This window comes from Kogia breviceps, chromosome 17, assembly GCF_026419965.1.
Source record: "Kogia breviceps isolate mKogBre1 chromosome 17, mKogBre1 haplotype 1, whole genome shotgun sequence".
Classification (NCBI taxonomy): Eukaryota; Metazoa; Chordata; class Mammalia; order Artiodactyla; family Physeteridae; genus Kogia; species Kogia breviceps.
The window spans coordinates 9,785,007-9,802,113 of NC_081326.1; the positions used below are offsets into that span (position 1 = coordinate 9,785,007).

Here is a 17,107-nt window from a genome sequence, read left to right on the forward strand (position 1 = left end):
GAAATTATGTTATGCATTTGAGCAAATGGAAAATCCATAAAATCCATTTTTATATTATAAAATGAGATTTTAGGAAGTATCTGTTTGCCTATCTAATGGCCCATTTTGCAATAAGTGCCTTTGTAACCGCCAAATAAATTTACAAGCCTAGCATGCTATGATTATTTTCTATCACTTTTCTAAAGTAAACTATGTATATGCAATTATAAGGGCCATGGAACGTATATAGAGTTAAGAAGAAGAGAACGCGCTAAAAGGGGTGTCTTTCCTCGAAGTAAAGAAAAAAGTAAATTTTGATATTTTCAATCACAAGTAGAAAGTTTCTTTTTAGAACATCTAGTATAACGGTTGCCGCTACTGAAATTACATAGAATTAACTAGATACTCCACCTACATGTACCGTGTCCACAAACTCATGCCACTAGGTGGCAGTGGCGCCATCTAGGCCACTAGGCCATCTAGGTGGCAATGACCTCATACAAAAGCTTCATCCTGATTAATGCACACCTTCTCTCCCCTACAGCATCTAGAGCCTGCCAACAATTAACACGTGTCTCTTCACAATTGTTTTGTTGTTGTTAAAATAGAATTTAATTAACAAAAAATTAATTAGATATCTATTTCCAAAAGCAATCGTCTTAGAAACAAGATTTAAAGAAAGCCCTGCACACAACCACAGAATATTTGCTGTGTTGCTCTGGGTCCATTTGAGTTGAGTTGCACTGCGGGAATTGAATCCAGTTTGTACAGATAGAGGCATCGCTGGAATGTTTAAATAGGTTTTGTCACCACTTACCTTAATTTAGGTTACAAAATTACTCTGACATGCTTCACAGAGGCAGAAGCTTTCCTGATTCTGTACCTTCAGGTGAGTTTTAAACTCACTGCTTACTCTTATCAAGATGAAGATCACATTTGATCCTGCTAATGAGCTTTGAAGCATAGTTTCTCCTTGCAGGATGGTTACTCTTCAAAAATAGGCTGAAGAAATTCCTGCTGGAGCCCTCTGTTCTTTCTTTTACCTCTTAAACCTACCCATGATTCAAAACTGTCACCTCTGTTATAAGTTGCACTCACTAAGAATCAGTGCTTCTTAGAAACATTGTCATCTGTCAACCTCTCTAATATACTTCCTCTTCTGACACTTCATTTAATAGGGGAGGTTCTTTTTTTTCCATGCATTCATTTAAGAGATCCTATTAAGTAAGTTAGCACTATTCAAATCTCTTCAAGTCCCTCCTTAAAAAAGTTTTGCTCTCTTATCTTTCATTATCCATCAATATATTTTGATGTAGATGGAAGAGATTGATTTTAAAGCTTCTGTAGGTAACTATCATGTCTTCATACTTTAAGATCAAGTTCCACAAAAAAGTGCCTGTATTCATTAAACAAGGAATAAAAGCTTTCCTCATAACTGTAGTCTGAGATTGTATAAAACATGTCTATTTCTGTATCATAGCATATTTTTAAAATGAAAAAAAAATCCCATGCATTTAAAAAGAAAAATAAAAGCTATAACAGCATCAGTAACTAGAAAATATAAGGGGGGTTGATAGTAATGAAAGAACAGTGAAGAGCTGCCCTGACTTTAAGTCGTATGCAAACTGCTTTCTTTGAAATGGTAGCATGATGAACACAAATGATATTTTTGGGTCTTGGCACATCAAACTACCCACAGATGAAAGATGACTTAATTGCTTTGACCACAGTCCGGAGTCAGAAGAGCTCAGTTGGCAAATATAAAAATAGCTTGGTGCTATTTGCATTTGCATTTGAGTAAGGAGTGATTTCATTTCAAAGTCTAAGTAACAAAGCAGCCCACAGGTAGTGAAACACTCCTTGCAAGTAACGGCTACAATCCCTGACCAGACTGTCTAAGGCTGCAGAGGACACCTTGATCTTGTCAGCTCCCTCTGTGTGCATAGGAAATACCTCTGTCAGCACAGTGCCTCCAAATTCAGATCACAATATACTGAGAGTTTACGTCTTCAGAGGTTAAGCACTTAAGCATTCACAGAGATTTGTTGCCTGTACCATCACCTTTACATAATCTCCTAAAAACCTTTTAATAATTAATTATTATTCTAAATATCTGCTGTTACTGTTAATAGCTTAAGTTGCTTCTCATAATTTCACCTAACAAGGTTTTTCCAATCAATAGTCACAGCAGACTGAAGCTTCCTATATTTTAGACTTTACTACGCAGCAGCCCCTCAAAAGTAAAAATATATAGAAGAGGAAAAATGCGGCACAAAGAATAGGAAATTTCTCTAGGCCTTGTATTAAATGTGATTCCGAAGCAAGTAATGGTAAAATGTGCACTATGGACTTTCCATTTCTTCTAACCAGTTATCTTTGAGATGATGTTACTTTCATGTTTTCTAAACTTTGTAATATAAACAGCAAACTCAATTCAGAAAAAAAAAAAAAAAAACTGCCATCACTGAATACCACAGCCAGGATCACAGACATTTAAATCAAAAGTCACCTGAGTTGGAAAAGGTTTAAGTTTTTTCAATAAATTATTTTTTATAATGACTATAAAAGTTATATAGTACACAGAGGCTAGCTGGAGCTACATACTTTAGTGTACCTGAATTGCAAGGAATTCTTTCCAAGACGTAAAGCTGACAATCAGACATCTGAGTATGACTGGAAAATAGCAGTCCCTGAAAGATTAAAGTGTGAATTTTAGCAACCTCGAAGGCAAAAACCATACAAACACATGTAAGGAGATCAAAAGGTAAAGTCATACCCCCAAATCACTTTGTCAAAGCTGAAAGTGAGAATTCTTTTTTCTTTTTCTTTTTTTTTTTTTCGGAGCACAGGCTCCGGACGCGCAGGCTCAGCGGCCATGGCTCACGGGCCCAGCCGCTCCGCGGCACGTGGGATCTTCCCGGACCGGGGCACGAACCCGTGTCCCCTGCATCGGCAGGCGGACTCTCAAAACACTGCGCCACCAGGGAAGCCCTGAAAGTGAGAATTCTTGCTCCACAAAAATCTATATTTGTTCTGCTCCTTAAAAAACAGTTTTGTGATTGAGCTAAAATAGAAGTTATAAAATGGCTCAATTTACAGAGTAAAATTGAATTATTCCTTATTGAAATTCAATAAAGTCACTAATGTTGCAATATAATCATATATAATATATAATACATATTATATTGCATATTATATATAATATATTTTAATATCATAAATTTTCTTCAAAACTTTAATTACTAGTAATGAAGGGCAGGTATCTGTGGTTAAGCAAAGATATATCATTATATCATTATATCCTACATATCATTATTATTTTTAAATGTATTCTTGATCCAAACAGCATGAAAGAAAATGGTTTTAGGTAATAAAATGTGAGAAGCAAAATTATGGAAAGCAAGTGTTTAAAATTAGGAAAATTACTCTTAATATTTTTAAAAAGAGAAGAGAATGTATAATGATGCAACGAACCTACAGGAAATATTAACACTTTTATTTATTTAATCATTTATTCTTAAGTTTTTTAATTGTAAAAAAAAAATCTACACGTATAACAGACAGTAAATATCTGTCACCCATAATCTTTATCAAACTATTTAAAATAACTCGTGAAAAACCCTACCATTGACACTCAAACCTCAATTCCCAGAGACAACCAGGGGTAACTGTTCTGTAAACTTCTTTCAAATTTTTTCCTGAATATGTCCACCCACATACCTTTTTTTAATAACAAAAATGACTTTGTTAGATTCTACATCTTGCTTTTTCAACTTAATCATATGTCAGAAATGTCTTTCCAGGTCAGTGTATATAGATAGATTGACTTCATTTACTTTTTATAACATACTGTTTTATAGAATAGAGACACCATCGTTTATTTAATAATTTGCTTACTAAAGAACATTGTTTCATATTTTTTGCCTTTTCGGAAAACCCTTATACCTGTATCTATAGTACTCTTGCCATTATTTCTATAGGATAGAGTCTTGGGTGTCAGACCCAAAATCACCTTCGCAAAAAGATTGTACTGATTTTCACTACAACCGTTTTCCTCACAGCTCTACATATTATTATTATTTTTAAATTTTGCCTATTTAAAAATGTTTTAATTTATATTTTCTTTTGACAAAGGATTCTGAAAATCTTTTAATATCTTTTTTTGGACATTTATATTTTTTCTACTTGTTGCCAGATTAGTTTTCTTATTTTACTATTAGATAGCTTCTTGTTTGTAGAAGCTCTTTGTATATTTAATGTATTTATTTTCTCCTTCTAGTCTGCTATTTGCCTTTTAACTTTGTTTATGGTGAAATTCTTTGCAGAACAGGAATTCTAATTTTTAAATGTGTAGTTAAATGAGTCAACCTTTTTCTATGTGACTCTCTGGATTTTTGCCTTGTTTAGGACAGCCTTTCCACCCTAAATCTATAAAATGCATCTCTATAAATAATGTTACCATCACATTACCTTAAATGCATTTCTTAATCCACGAAGAATTGATTTAACTCTGATTCCAGTAAAATAATAAAACAAAATTTAAGTAGAAATTATCTTCAAACACTTACAGAATAATGAATATTGCCTAGGAGGCAAAAAAACAGCTGAGGAATAAAAAGAAAAATAATTCAGACAAACCTGATTTCCTTTCTTGAGAAAAATAACTAAATTAGTGGGTAAGGGAAAGCAAGGTGTGTAATAAATTTAGACCTTTGACATACATTGTCTCCATAAATCTTTCATAAAAAATTAATTCAAATTGGCTTTGAAGTGAGCACCGTCAACTGAATTGAAAACTGCCCGATGGACCATAAACAACAGAGATAATAATAGCATTGATGTATCCAGTGGTGGGAAGGAAGAAACAAGTACCATACTAAGACCAGTGATAGATTTGGGTTCACGAAGCTTTTATATTAATGATCTAGATGGAAGAAAGAAAAATGATGCAATCATTAATTTAACAAATGTCACTAAGTTGAAAAGCGTGGTCCACACATTTGGAAGCTTTATAATAGAAGCTTGTGGTAGAGGATAGAAGCACAGAGGGATGTCCAAGTCAGAATTGACTTTGCACCAACTCCACGGCCATTTCTCCATCCATACACCAGTTAGTTCAGTCAAATCACACTATGGTGACCACTTTGTAACTGGCTAGAGGCAAATTCATTCATCCAAGATCGCAGAAAGAGAGCAAGTGTTCCCCAAGCAGGGCGTAGGGATATTCAGGAGGGGGGAGGGCAGTGGAGGAGATGGGCTCTGATGGTGGGAACATAAAAGGTCCAGTACCTATCGCTCCTACTCCCAGGACCCTCCAACATGGCCCCAGCAGTGAAAGATGCTCTAAAATCTGCCAGCTCCTGAGAGCTGTGATTTTTTTTTTAAGTAAATAAAATACAAAACAATAATGATAATTAAAGGAGATGGAACTGGTTTAGATGAAACAGTCAAAGAAGCATAATAAAGTGCTAACATTCAATTCACATAACATTTTAGTGTTTACAAAATGCTTCCACAAGGTCTCCTTTGAGTAACACCCAGGGGTGGTCAGAAAAGGCAGCTGAATGGATCCATTTTCCTCTGGAAGCTAAGTAGGATCAAGGAAATTGCCAACGATGACATAGTTACTCTGCCTGGGATCTGCTATTTCTACTACACCTACTCATATCTTTTAAAGTAATCACAGAGAAGTGCAGTCAGGTTTGGACATGTGTAAAAATCATAATTCAAAAACTTCTTTTTATTTTTATTTATTTATTTATTTATGGCCATGCCACGTGGCTTGTGGGATCTTAGTTCCCTGACAAGGGATTGAAAACCTTTTTTTTTTTTTTTTTTTTTTTAAAGAAAAGCAGACTGCATCTGCATGAGACAAGCACTTTCCACATATACCAAATACCCCAAGTGCATCCTTTGGCCTCTATTCTGCATGCCTACTTTTCCTCAGCCTTCCTTCTTTCTATCTTTGCTTCCTTTTTCTTCCTTTCTGTCCCCATGACCCTTGTTCTCAAAAACAGTGGGAGTATGGGAGGTAACTCAGGGGAGTAAGGATATTTAAGTATGTACATGGATCACAGAACACCCTTCCTAGGAAAACCCCAACTTCTTATCTGTGAAGCTGATGGCAGATTTTTTTTTTTTTTTTTCATAAGTACCTAAGGCCTAGGAGACTCTTAAGTCACTTTGAGGATTACCTTTCATCTCTCTCTGCCACACGGTAACATCATCCATTCTCCACACAGGCATTGCAGGACAACAGGCAGATACCCTGGTTTGCCTGCCAATGTCACTGTAAGCAAATGATGGCCCCCTTCAGGTAGTCTCAATGAAACATTTCATCAGAGGAATGTTATTTTTATGTTGAGGCACTCTTGTCATGATGCCTTGCCGCTGTTGATTTCCTTTTTTAATACTTGCTTACCACTGTGAAAATATAGCACAAATGTGTGTGTGTATGTATTTCCAAGTGGACAACTCAAAACAGTACAGTTTTAATCCAGATACATTAATAGGAAACCCAAGTCAAATGTTTCTTAAACATAAGTTAAAATGATTATGTGCAGCAATACTGCATTGCTAGAATAGATGAAATGACCTCATCGAAGATGTTTGAGAAGGTGTCAAACTTATCCCTGTTAAGTTTAAAAATTTCAACTGTGAAAAGCTCTCTAGCTAACCATCTGTTTATCTAGTTCCTCCTATATATAATCAAATTTCTTTCAAACAGGAAGGCTTACATTGACAGAGTAAATGAGTCCAAATATTTAGCTTACTAGAGCTTCACTTTAATTAATCAAATAAAATTAATCTTTCAACTGAAGTGAAGTTTACATTTGTCTGTTTGATCTACAATATTTTTGAAGGATATTCATAATATTTTGTACACTACAAAAAGCATATCTACTTTTATTTGTATTTCAAGCAGCTGGCCTGGGCATATCATCATAGATGAGAAATGTTCTTAATTGGGGTATCATCTCTATACTCGATTACAATCTTACATACAAAAGGGAGCAAAGCTTGCAAAAATACTCATACTTTAGAAATATTTTAATTCACGGAAGTGTTAAGTATCCATGGTTCTATTACGTGCATTAAATTTTTGGAAAACAATTTAGCTTCAGATGAAATTTCAGGCTCAGAAAGCCTAAATTAGATATTCTGAACGATTGTGAGATGATATGACTGTTAAGAAAGTGAAGGACTATTGAGAAAAATGGGGCAGATTCTTTACTAATGTTGAGTAGAAAAATTCAATGAGGAACTAGGAGGAAAATTTATGTCTCAACACACCATCATTTCATTTCATAGTAATCTTCTTTCTATCCTCTACGGTAAGCATCATCCACAAAAAGTAAACCAAGAGAACTGCTTTTACTGAATAAACCCATACTTGAACGAGAAATGTTTTGGTGATTAAAGTATCTGAATAGTAATTCAGCAATTGCTTTTCACTAGTCAATTAATGCCCGAGAGCACTGAGGTATTTATAAAGTTACAGTATTTTTTGCATAAAATAACTAGTTCAGATCCTGATTTAGAAATTAATCTGTGATTTAATTTCTTCCATCAAATTATGTATTTATGATAAATTAAAGAATCATATTTTATCACAAGTCCCTAGAATAATAACTATATCCCAATCTATAAAAACAGTGTGTAAATGTAACATACAAACTTCTATTCACAAATAATTAGTTTCCAGGACTGTGTCTGACAACCTTTAATGATCATAAATTTCCAGCTCATCTTTTGTCATCGCAATCAATTTATCACTAAAATAATTTTTGAGGCGTAAAATAAAGTGTTTCTCTCATATTTGAATATTTCATATTCAGCATTTAAGTAAGCTGTTGTCATCCACCGCTACATTCTCCTCATTGCCAGGAGATGGCGCTATGGGTTTTAAATCTCAGAGCTAAAATCCCAAAGCAGAACTGAGCCCTTTTCAGTTTATTTCTTCCTTAATTCGTGGACAGCAGACAAGCCCTAAACATGTTCACTTATTTATCCCAACAATTTTTCTTTCTCCAAAAAAAAAAAAAAAAAATCGAATGTTTCTCAAGATTCGATAAAGAGAAGCTTCGAAAGGAGAAACACGTGTAACACAAGTAGTATCTGTCCCTAGGGAGTGCGACTGAATGCAGAAGTACGTCCAGGTACGAAGGAGGGAGTGGATTCTTCAGAAACTCTTTTCACTAGTTTTCCCTCTACCTGTGCATCCTACCCGATCGCTGGGGTCCCAGCAGCGGTAGACGGGAGCCGAGTTTTTCTCTCGCTATACCGTGCCCCTTCCCTTAAAAGTCGCGTCAATGGGAAAAGATCCCTCGGGAGCCAGGTGAGCCCTTCGCCGCGAGCCCGGGGACCCGCCTGCGCGCCCGCGTGGGGCGCGCCGTCGCGCCGAAAAAGCCGCTTGTCTGCGGGCTGAGCGTTTCCCTTCAACGTTTGTTCAAACTTAAACCAACTTGCCGCCAAACGGTCCTGGGGATCAACCTCTTTCCTTTAAAATACACAGAGGGAAAAATCTTCCCGAAAGAACTTTATATCAACAGGTTCCTGCTTTTCCAAGGTCGAAGTCCTTGGAATTGCCGAGAACTTCAGATCAATCGTAAGGCTGGGGCCCTTGGCGCACTGCCAGTGATGGTCCAGCTCCCAGGGCCCCGGCACCCTCGCTGCCCTCCTCCTCATTAGGCCCGCCAATCCCCAACACACACGTGGACCCATAGCGTGTCTCTGCAGTGAGCTTTGTAGGACCTATAGCCAAGAGGGTAAGAAAATATTGATGAGTAAACGAGGCCGAAAGGCTTGACTTCAGGAGCTTGACGGGCTTGAAGCTCTCCGCCACCAAGTAGAGCCTGCGTTCCCAAACCCGGCGGGGGCGCAGGATGATGAACCTCAGCTGTGCGGGCTTCAAGCTGACCCAAAAGCCACCAGACGCCGTGGGGCGCGCGGGTAGGCAAATGCAACTTCGAGGTCGACGTGCCTCTGACTGGGGCTGGAGAGCGGCCAAGGGTGCTCGGGCCTGGAGCGCTGGGGGCGCGCCCCGCTTGCGCGCGCTGGACGCGGCAGAGGAGGGCTCGGAGCCAGTCCTCCTCGGCGGTTTTGCGACAGAAAGTCCTTCTTGGTCGCCGCGGTCCCTGCCTGACGCGACCTCCCAGGCTGGACTCCTCCGCCGCAGGGTATGCGCAGCCCCCGGAGGGTTTCCGTCACTCTCAGGGAATGTGCTTTTCCTGAGCAGCTCCCAAGCGAAAGTTCATATCATTTTTACCAAACTTTGCTTTTTACTTTTTATAATGTTCTCAGATAGATAAATTGAAATGCAGACACACAAGGAAAATTCTCCCTTTCAGAAATCACAGATACTCAAATCCCAGTCTTCTGGGGTTCTCCTAACTTTTAAATCTAGATAAGTAATAAGCTGTTTATCAGGGATATGAAAATAACAAAGAGGAACTCCTGGCTTTGCTCTTTAATGACGGATTAGATCGTGTTCCGTTCTGATTTTACATAGGTTCCTATTTCAAATTTCAAGCAAATATTTAAGGAAGACGATCACTAAGAAATGTAAGTGACCTAAAAAATTAGTTTGGTCTAAAACTCAATAGCTCTGTAATTTCAATGCGGTGCGGCTTGCTGAGTATTTAAGAATCCTTTCAAAGCCGTAGGTGTGTTCCTTCCTACTGTAACAAAACTGTATTCATCTTTGCACAACATGCGCTGGCGTCTGTAAATTTGGTACTCAACACTCGGCCAAGAACGCTCCCTATCCTGATGTGTGTCTACCAACCAGCCTCAATGCGCCAACCAGCCCAGTACCAAAAGCGCCCTGCTGGGTGTCCCTCGATGGCGCCCACCCCACCGTCTGGACCACGGAGTGGCCTGAACTGCCCCACCATGACTGGGCAAAGGAAACAGTCCCCTGCGTTTCCTGTCCCCCAGTCGCTTCGGTAACTCACCCTGACCTTCTCTGAAACTGCACAGACTCAGAGGATTTCGCTTCCAATGTTTCATTTCCAGGGGTCATCTGTGGGTCAGAAGTTTTCGCCGCGGGCTAATTTCCCACCCTTTTTTCCCAGGCAACCAGAAATATTTATTTTGGCTTTTCCTCTGCTCTCCTTACAACTTGCTAGTTATATCAGGAACCCAGGCCCTTTCCCCTCTCCTTGGCGGAGCAAAGTTCAAGCACAGAGCTTTCTGGAGCTCTTACGGCCAGAGGGTGCTCAGTGAGCAGGTGACGTCAGCCCTTCGCTGGCCCGAAACCAGGTGGCGGGATCTCACTCAAGTGAGGAAAAAGAGCCTAGGCCGTGACTTAGGGCTGGCGACGATTAAACCAGGTAACGAGACACCGGGCAGATGTGTTTTCATTGCCCTGTGAGATAAATGCGGCGTTAAGTGCCTGACAACTTCCCAGAAGCAATCAGCAAAAGTTTACGAGTGCATAAACCTCAAAGCCCATTCCCCGACGGTTGTTATAAGGCCCACATTTAAAGCGCCTATAAATTCTTCGGCACTTTCCCAAAGCTACGTTTCCAGGCACTATATTAGGCAGCCACCTCCTCCGAGGAGACCAGGGGGATTTTCTTGAACCGCCAAGGAAAGAGGTTTGGGGCTCCTACTGAGTGAAATAAAGCCGCGCAAAAGTTTGTTCCGGAAGTTTCGATGGCGGAAGCCGGCGGGGGGGGGGCGGCGAGGAAGGAGGGCGTGGAAGTGAGGGCCAGGAGGTGCTCTTCGGGGCTGAGTTATCTGACAGCGACGCAGGACCGGAGTCTGTCGGGGGTCGCGGATCTAGCGGCGCCTTGGCCGCTTTCGGCGGTGGCCGCAGCTTGGCCAGTCCGGTCCTGCAGGGCCGAGCCCCATGTGGCGCTCGTAGCTAAAGCCTAGAGCTCCCACCCGGGCCGGACACGGTAGCTCCTTCACCCTTCTAGTGCCCACGGAGTGGCCAGCAGGAATACAGGAGTTGTGCGGAAAGTGCCGGCGCTCTAGAAAGGGGAGCCGGAGGGAGAATCGAGTCACACACTGGAAACGTGTCTCCACTCCGCCCAGAGCCACGACGGTGCCAGCCTCGGTCCTCCCCTAAGTGGCCAGAGTTCTTTGGTCAGGTAGTATCAGGCACACACGACTCACCTATATTTATAGCGAACCTTTGTTTATGATCCCGGTGACAACAAAGCTGCTAATTGAAAAACAGCAACAGGAGCGTGTCTTTAGCTTCCTAAAGGTGGAGGTTAATAGCTGCGCGCGCCGGCGGACGGAGGGGGGTGGGAAGCGGTGAGCGAGGGGCCGCCCCGCACGTCGACGTGCTTTGGGTCCCCGGGCGAGACACGTGCGCCGGCTCGAGCCTTCCAGAGCCGCCGGCCCGGGTCCCAGGCTGGAAAGCCTCCCGCAGCTCGCCTGCCCTTTCTCAATCTTTGGGATCCAGTCAGTCCCAAGGCTCGAAGGTAGCTGACGACTGCGTAGCATTTCTGTCCCGGTGAGACTGAATCTCAGGCAATTATTTTGGAAGGATACCGCTGGGCCCGTTTTCCTCCTTTCCAGGTGAAAATGCAGACGTTTCTCTGCCGTCCTCACCCCTCCTTTATGAAATAAGGCGCCCAACTGTTCTGATATTACCATTCAAAAACAGGTTCTGTGGCGAACCTCATTTGTGAATCTATTACAGAGATTAATAGATTATTTCTCCTTTTTCAACTAATTCTCAGTGGGGAAATTTAACCATATGGTAAGGAGAGAATTAGAATTTCATCACATTAGAGCAAAATGTAATGAAAAGAGTCCAACACCTGGGGCCAACTCTGAAAGCCACAATTAAAAGGTTTTTAATGAAACCAGAGAAACCAAAAATTTCATAAGCTCCAGTAATTCTGCCACATAAGAGAGATTTACTGGAGGGTGTTGGGAAATATTGTTTTTACTTAGGTCGTAAGGATGAAAACCAGCCGCTAAATACCATGTGCTCCCAGACACGGGACACAGGAGCTGGAAGACCGCGTGTACCATTTCCCATCCGAAGAGGAGCCCTTGTTGTCACACTTCGCCTTCCTCTCCCTCTAAGAACAACCGAGGCAGACCCAGATGTCCCTGAACGGCTTCCTAGCTATGGCGGCTACGTTTCCGGGTAAATAAATATGCACAAATGTCCTACTTGGTGTGTGAGAGGATCTGACTACCGGTGAAGTTGACTCTTCCGAAACAGCTGGATTTTCATCTTGAGGAAAGTTTGAGCAATCAGTTTCTTCCTGTTTAGGAAATCCTGAGCTTCATTAATCACCATCACTGTAGCCGTTCTTTGGAGACGGCTGCAAAAGCACCCCCCCTCCCTTTAAAAAAAATCTAATGGGCTGCATAAGCAACTCGATCTTCATTTTCTTTCTCTCCTCCTCCTGCCCTTCCCTCCCCTCCCCCGCCCCCGCCCCATTCCGGGTAGGAAACGGGCAGGGAGTGGGTGAGCGGGGGCGGAATAAGGCAGTGTGTTGCGGGGGGGGCGGGGGGGCGATTGCTTTGCTGTCTTACTAGCTAAGAATCTTGGGTGAATTTGGGGCAAGCCAGCGGAGACACCACTTCGCCCCGAAAATCCCATCTCCACATCCAGACCAGAGTCAGACTAGGAACAGGGGTGGAGTATCATGATGCCTCCCCCGGAAAGGGTCATGTAGCACAAGATGAGACAGTAGTGGCGAGGGAAGGGCAGTGGGGAGGGGGGTGCGGTGGGGGGAGGCGTCTGCTTTCCACGGGACTCCCAGGCTTCGCCGCCGATCTACAATTTGCTGAAGGAGCAAAGAACATCCTCGGCTCTAAGTAGGGCTTTTAGTGTGCTCATTGATGAGTGAAAGTCGCCACACATGTCAAGCTAAAGGCAGTTGTTGGGTTACTAACAGGACCCAGCGCCTTGCAAACATATGCTCTAAGCTGTGTATACAGATGGCAGGCAGAATAATGGAGCAGGCGCCTTTTATAAAGCTCTAGCTGCTGCCTGTCTTCAGACCTGGGAAATGAAACTATTCAGACTCGCGGCCAGATAGCGCCTGCGATTGTTTGTTACCGTTTTAATCCTATTAATTAAAACGTTAACCTGATTGGGTAGAAAGCGCTGTCCCAACAGGCGACTCTTCTTCATAATAACCTACTCAGAGATAATGATGTAAAAGACTCCCCCGTCTGTGGCGGCGGCTGGTTGATGGGTCCGGAAATCTCCTGAAGGTGAATCCAAGCAAGATAAACGGTGCGGAGAGGAGGCGCGGGGCTGGGCTCAGAGCGGCGGCGGCGGCGGCGGCGGCGGCTCCACTCCCTCCGCGCCCACCCTCCCACCATGCGGGGCCGCGGCCCATGGTGAGCCCCAGCAGGCAGCACCATCGGCTGGAGACGAAGAAGAAGAAGAAGAGGAGGCGGCGAGCGCGGGGGAAGGCGAAAAAGAAAAAGAAGGGGAGAGGGCTGCCAGCAGCCCCGGGACCGACGCGCGCACCAGCCCCAGAGCCCGGCTCGGGCGCGGCTGCGGCGCCGCCCGACTCCCGAGCCCAGGCGGCGGCGGCCGGCGCCGGACCATGGAGCGCGGGCTGCACCTCGGCGCGGCCGCCGCGGGCGAAGACGACCTCTTCCTGCACAAGAGCCTGAGCGCCTCCGCCGCCAAGCGCTTGGAGGCGGCTTTCCGCTCCCCGCCCCCGAGCATGGACCTGTCCCTGGCGCCGCCGCCTCGGGAGCGCCCGGCGTCCTCCTCTTCGTCGCCTCTGGGCTGCTTCGAGCCGGCTGACCCCGAGGGGGCAGGGCTGCTGTTGCCGCCGCCCGGCGGAGGCGGCGGCGGCGGCGGCGGCGGCGGGGTGGGCGTCCCCGGGCTGCTCGTGGGCGCTGCCGGCGTTGGGGGCGACCCTAGCCTGAGCAGCCTGCCGGCGGGGGCCGCCCTCTGCCTCAAATACGGAGAGAGCGCCGGCCGGGGCTCGGTGGCCGAGAGCAGCGGCGGCGAGCAGAGCCCCGACGACGACAGCGACGGCCGCTGCGAGCTGGTTCTGCGGGCCGGCGGCGCCGACCCGCGGGCCTCCCCGGGCGCGGGAGGCGGCGGCGTCAAGGCGGCCGAGGGCTGCTCCAACGCCCACCTCCACGGCGGCGCCAGCGCCCCCCCCGGGGGCCCGGCCGGCAGCGGCGGCGGGGGCAGCGGCGGCGGGGGCAGCGGCGGCGGCGGCGGGGGCAGCAGCAGCAGCAAGAAATCCAAAGAGCAAAAGGCGCTGCGGCTCAACATCAACGCCCGGGAGCGCCGGCGGATGCACGACCTGAACGACGCGCTGGACGAGCTGCGCGCGGTGATCCCCTACGCGCACAGCCCCTCGGTGCGGAAGCTCTCCAAGATCGCTACGCTGCTGCTCGCCAAGAACTACATCCTCATGCAGGCGCAGGCCCTGGAGGAGATGCGGCGCCTCGTCGCCTACCTCAACCAGGGCCAGGCCATCTCGGCCGCCTCCCTGCCCAGCTCCGCGGCGGCGGCGGCGGCGGCCGCTGCCCTGCACCCAGCGCTCGGCGCCTACGAGCAGGCTGCCGGCTACCCGTTCAGCGCCGGGCTGCCCCCGGCCGCCTCCTGCCCGGAGAAGTGCGCCCTGTTCAATAGCGTCTCCTCCAGCCTCTGCAAACAGTGCACGGAGAAGCCTTAAACAGCCCCCACCCCCGAAAAACATAAGACCGACCCCAAAGCTAGAGGAGAGTGAGAAGCTGCTCCCCACCCCCTTTTATTTGGTCCTCTCGTAGTCGTGAAACACTTGCAGAGAAAACAAAGCAGAGGCGAGAACTGCGGAGAACTATCAGAGACAAACGGGACTTCTGGCCTCGACATCCCCAGAATCTCGGTCTTCGGGGTGGGGAGGGAGGGAGGAGGCAGGTGGAGTGGGGATAGAGTATGGATGTCTTTTTTTCTCGGAAAAGTGGCAACTTTGGTGGCAGCCTAGACCGCGAGGAAGCAGAGTTTTCCTTTAAGGGTAAAAAAATTAAGTTGAGAAGTAGGTGTTATTAAGCGTGGAGAGTATTACGTGGCAAAATAGTAATCCTGCTAATAATTGTGAATTTGGCTAGTGCTGAGGGGGAGAGGAGGAGTCCGGGGTTGGGTGGCTTGTGGCACGGAATTTTCATTCAGACAAATCAGAAAGGGCACTTGAAAATACATTTTGATTCTGAGCCAGGAGAAAAACTTGAAATGTAGATTTATTTAAGTGAAGAAAAAAAAAAAAACAGGAAGAGACACGTTGCTATGAAAGACTTGTATTTTTTATTGTCTCTGAACTTTAATCCTGTGCAAATGCTCAAAAGTTTTGGCAAGAGTGATATTAAAAAAAAAAAAAACTGACTGTGGCTGAAAGAATTGCATTTAAAAATATTTATGTGCACCTTGTTACTTTCCACTCTGCAATGATGTATTAAGGATTCATGGTATTTATTTGTTATTCTTCAATGACCCTTCCACATCAACAGTATTTATCCTGTGTTAAGGTCATGGGGTCTTATGTGCAGATTTTTTTTAATGCCTCTAAAATTCTGTTTTATAGATTAACTTATATTGTGTGCCAAGTGTTTAAAAGGGTTTATTTGCCAACAAGTATGAAGAGACATATTGATGTATCCGAGCTGCTTAGGTTTATCAAAGGTCACCTGGATATCTTCAGCTACATCATCCCTGTATTTAAATTGAGCTTTAATAAATTGCTTCAGTCCAAAAATTACAGGAAAGGTGTATTCTTAATTGATGAATGAATTGATCTCTTTTTTTGAAAGGGGACTCCTTTGCATTCTAAAAAGGAAAGACATCACAGCAATAGATCCTAGAAGTAAGAACATGCTAAGCAAATATTTTTCCAGGCTGTGCTGTGCATTTTTAAAAGGTCTAATTTAATTGCTTTTAATATATGTATACATATATAAGTTATTTTAACTGTGGAGAATTATTTAAGTTGAAAGACTGGTTTGATTTGCCTATGGTGTGAAATCCTTTGTTATTTTTCTAAAAAAAATTTTTTAAAGAAATAAAATAAAACTAAGGAAGAGCAAGAAGCTATTTACCCAAAGCGAGCTTTCAGTTTTAGTTTGCATGGCTGTTTGCCTGCCTTTCTATCCTACGAAAATCAAGAAAACCTTTTTTAAAAATGGAGTCCTGCTATTTTCCACTCCTTGCAGATAATACTAACTCAGTTTGTCAGGTTGGATGGTGAGTGGGGAGCTATGATGGATCTACTGGCGGGTTTTGGATGTGTAAAGAATGATATATATATTAAATAGGTCAATCAGACTATGACAGCTATGTACAACCATTTGTATGTGTATCTATGTCAGAGAGAATCTTTATTAAAATATTTTGATCAAACATTTCATTATGCTGTGCTTTGTGGAGGGAGCAATCACCTCTCTTCTGTGTTACTCTTTGCTTGAAAGGTAACAAAAAAGAAAGGAGTTTCAGAGAAGGTGGAACTAAAGTTTTGTCAGGGATACACAATTAGGAGCAGCCCTAGTTCACTTGTTTACTTGTTAAAGGACGATGGCTGGGCCTGGTCATTGGAAGATTGATAAATGGGGTCAGTGGTGAGACCCAGAGGAGGTCCAGAGCTCCTGTTTGCTGGCATGAACTTGGAAGGCCCTGCTCTCCCTGGAATTCTTCTGCCACTTTGTATGGCATTGTTAACTACCATGCCAGGGCCCATCAGAGAGGACAAAGTTTCCTAAAGAGTTTTTATCAAAATTTCTATCTCCAACTTCCTAAAAGCCAAGGAAAAGCAGTGTATTTGGATTCTCTGAGGATGGATTGTATTGTGGCTTCTTCCCCCTGCTTTTTTTTTGTGTGTGTGTGACAGAAAAATCAACCAGGTTGAATTATATGCGTAAACAATGCCCAGAGAGATTTTTGAAATGTTCTAGTGTTGCTTGTTAATGAGATTTGTAAGGGAGTATGTTTGGATTGGGTTGGGCGTTGATTCTATTAAAGAATGTCTGTATAGGCTTGTATTTGGACTTTAATAATGCCCTCAAATTTAGAAGGTTTGAGTTTTATTGTGGTGGAGGTTGGAGAGATGGTGGTGGTGAAGTTACAGTGTTTCCTCTGTAGGCAGTTTGCTAAATGCATTTTGGTTTGTGTAGCCTCAGCCCATAATGATATCCCTAAATGCCA

The 17,107-nt window shown here is 44.0% G+C and overlaps 1 protein-coding gene and 1 long non-coding RNA gene across 2 annotated transcripts in view; one reads left to right on the plus strand and one right to left on the minus strand.

Annotated features, from left to right (window-relative positions):
* The window catches only part of LOC136792885 (uncharacterized), a 38,248-nt gene extending 35,442 nt beyond the window's left edge, over window positions 1-2,806 (minus strand). Inside the window, exons 1-2 of the long non-coding RNA XR_010837465.1 lie at window positions 2,756-2,806; window positions 2,594-2,669 (exon numbers count right to left, since the gene is read on the minus strand). This is a non-coding gene — a long non-coding RNA (uncharacterized lncRNA). The remainder of the gene's footprint in view (window positions 1-2,593; window positions 2,670-2,755) is intronic.
* A 9,882-nt stretch (window positions 2,807-12,688) lies between these two features.
* On the plus strand, window positions 12,689-16,309 carry BHLHE22 (basic helix-loop-helix family member e22). Its single transcript, XM_067017305.1, has one exon. The coding sequence runs from the start codon at window positions 13,518-13,520 to the stop codon at window positions 14,610-14,612; it is 1,095 nt and encodes a 364-aa protein (XP_066873406.1). The 5' UTR covers window positions 12,689-13,517; the 3' UTR covers window positions 14,613-16,309.
* The last annotated feature ends 798 nt before the right edge of the window (window positions 16,310-17,107 follow it).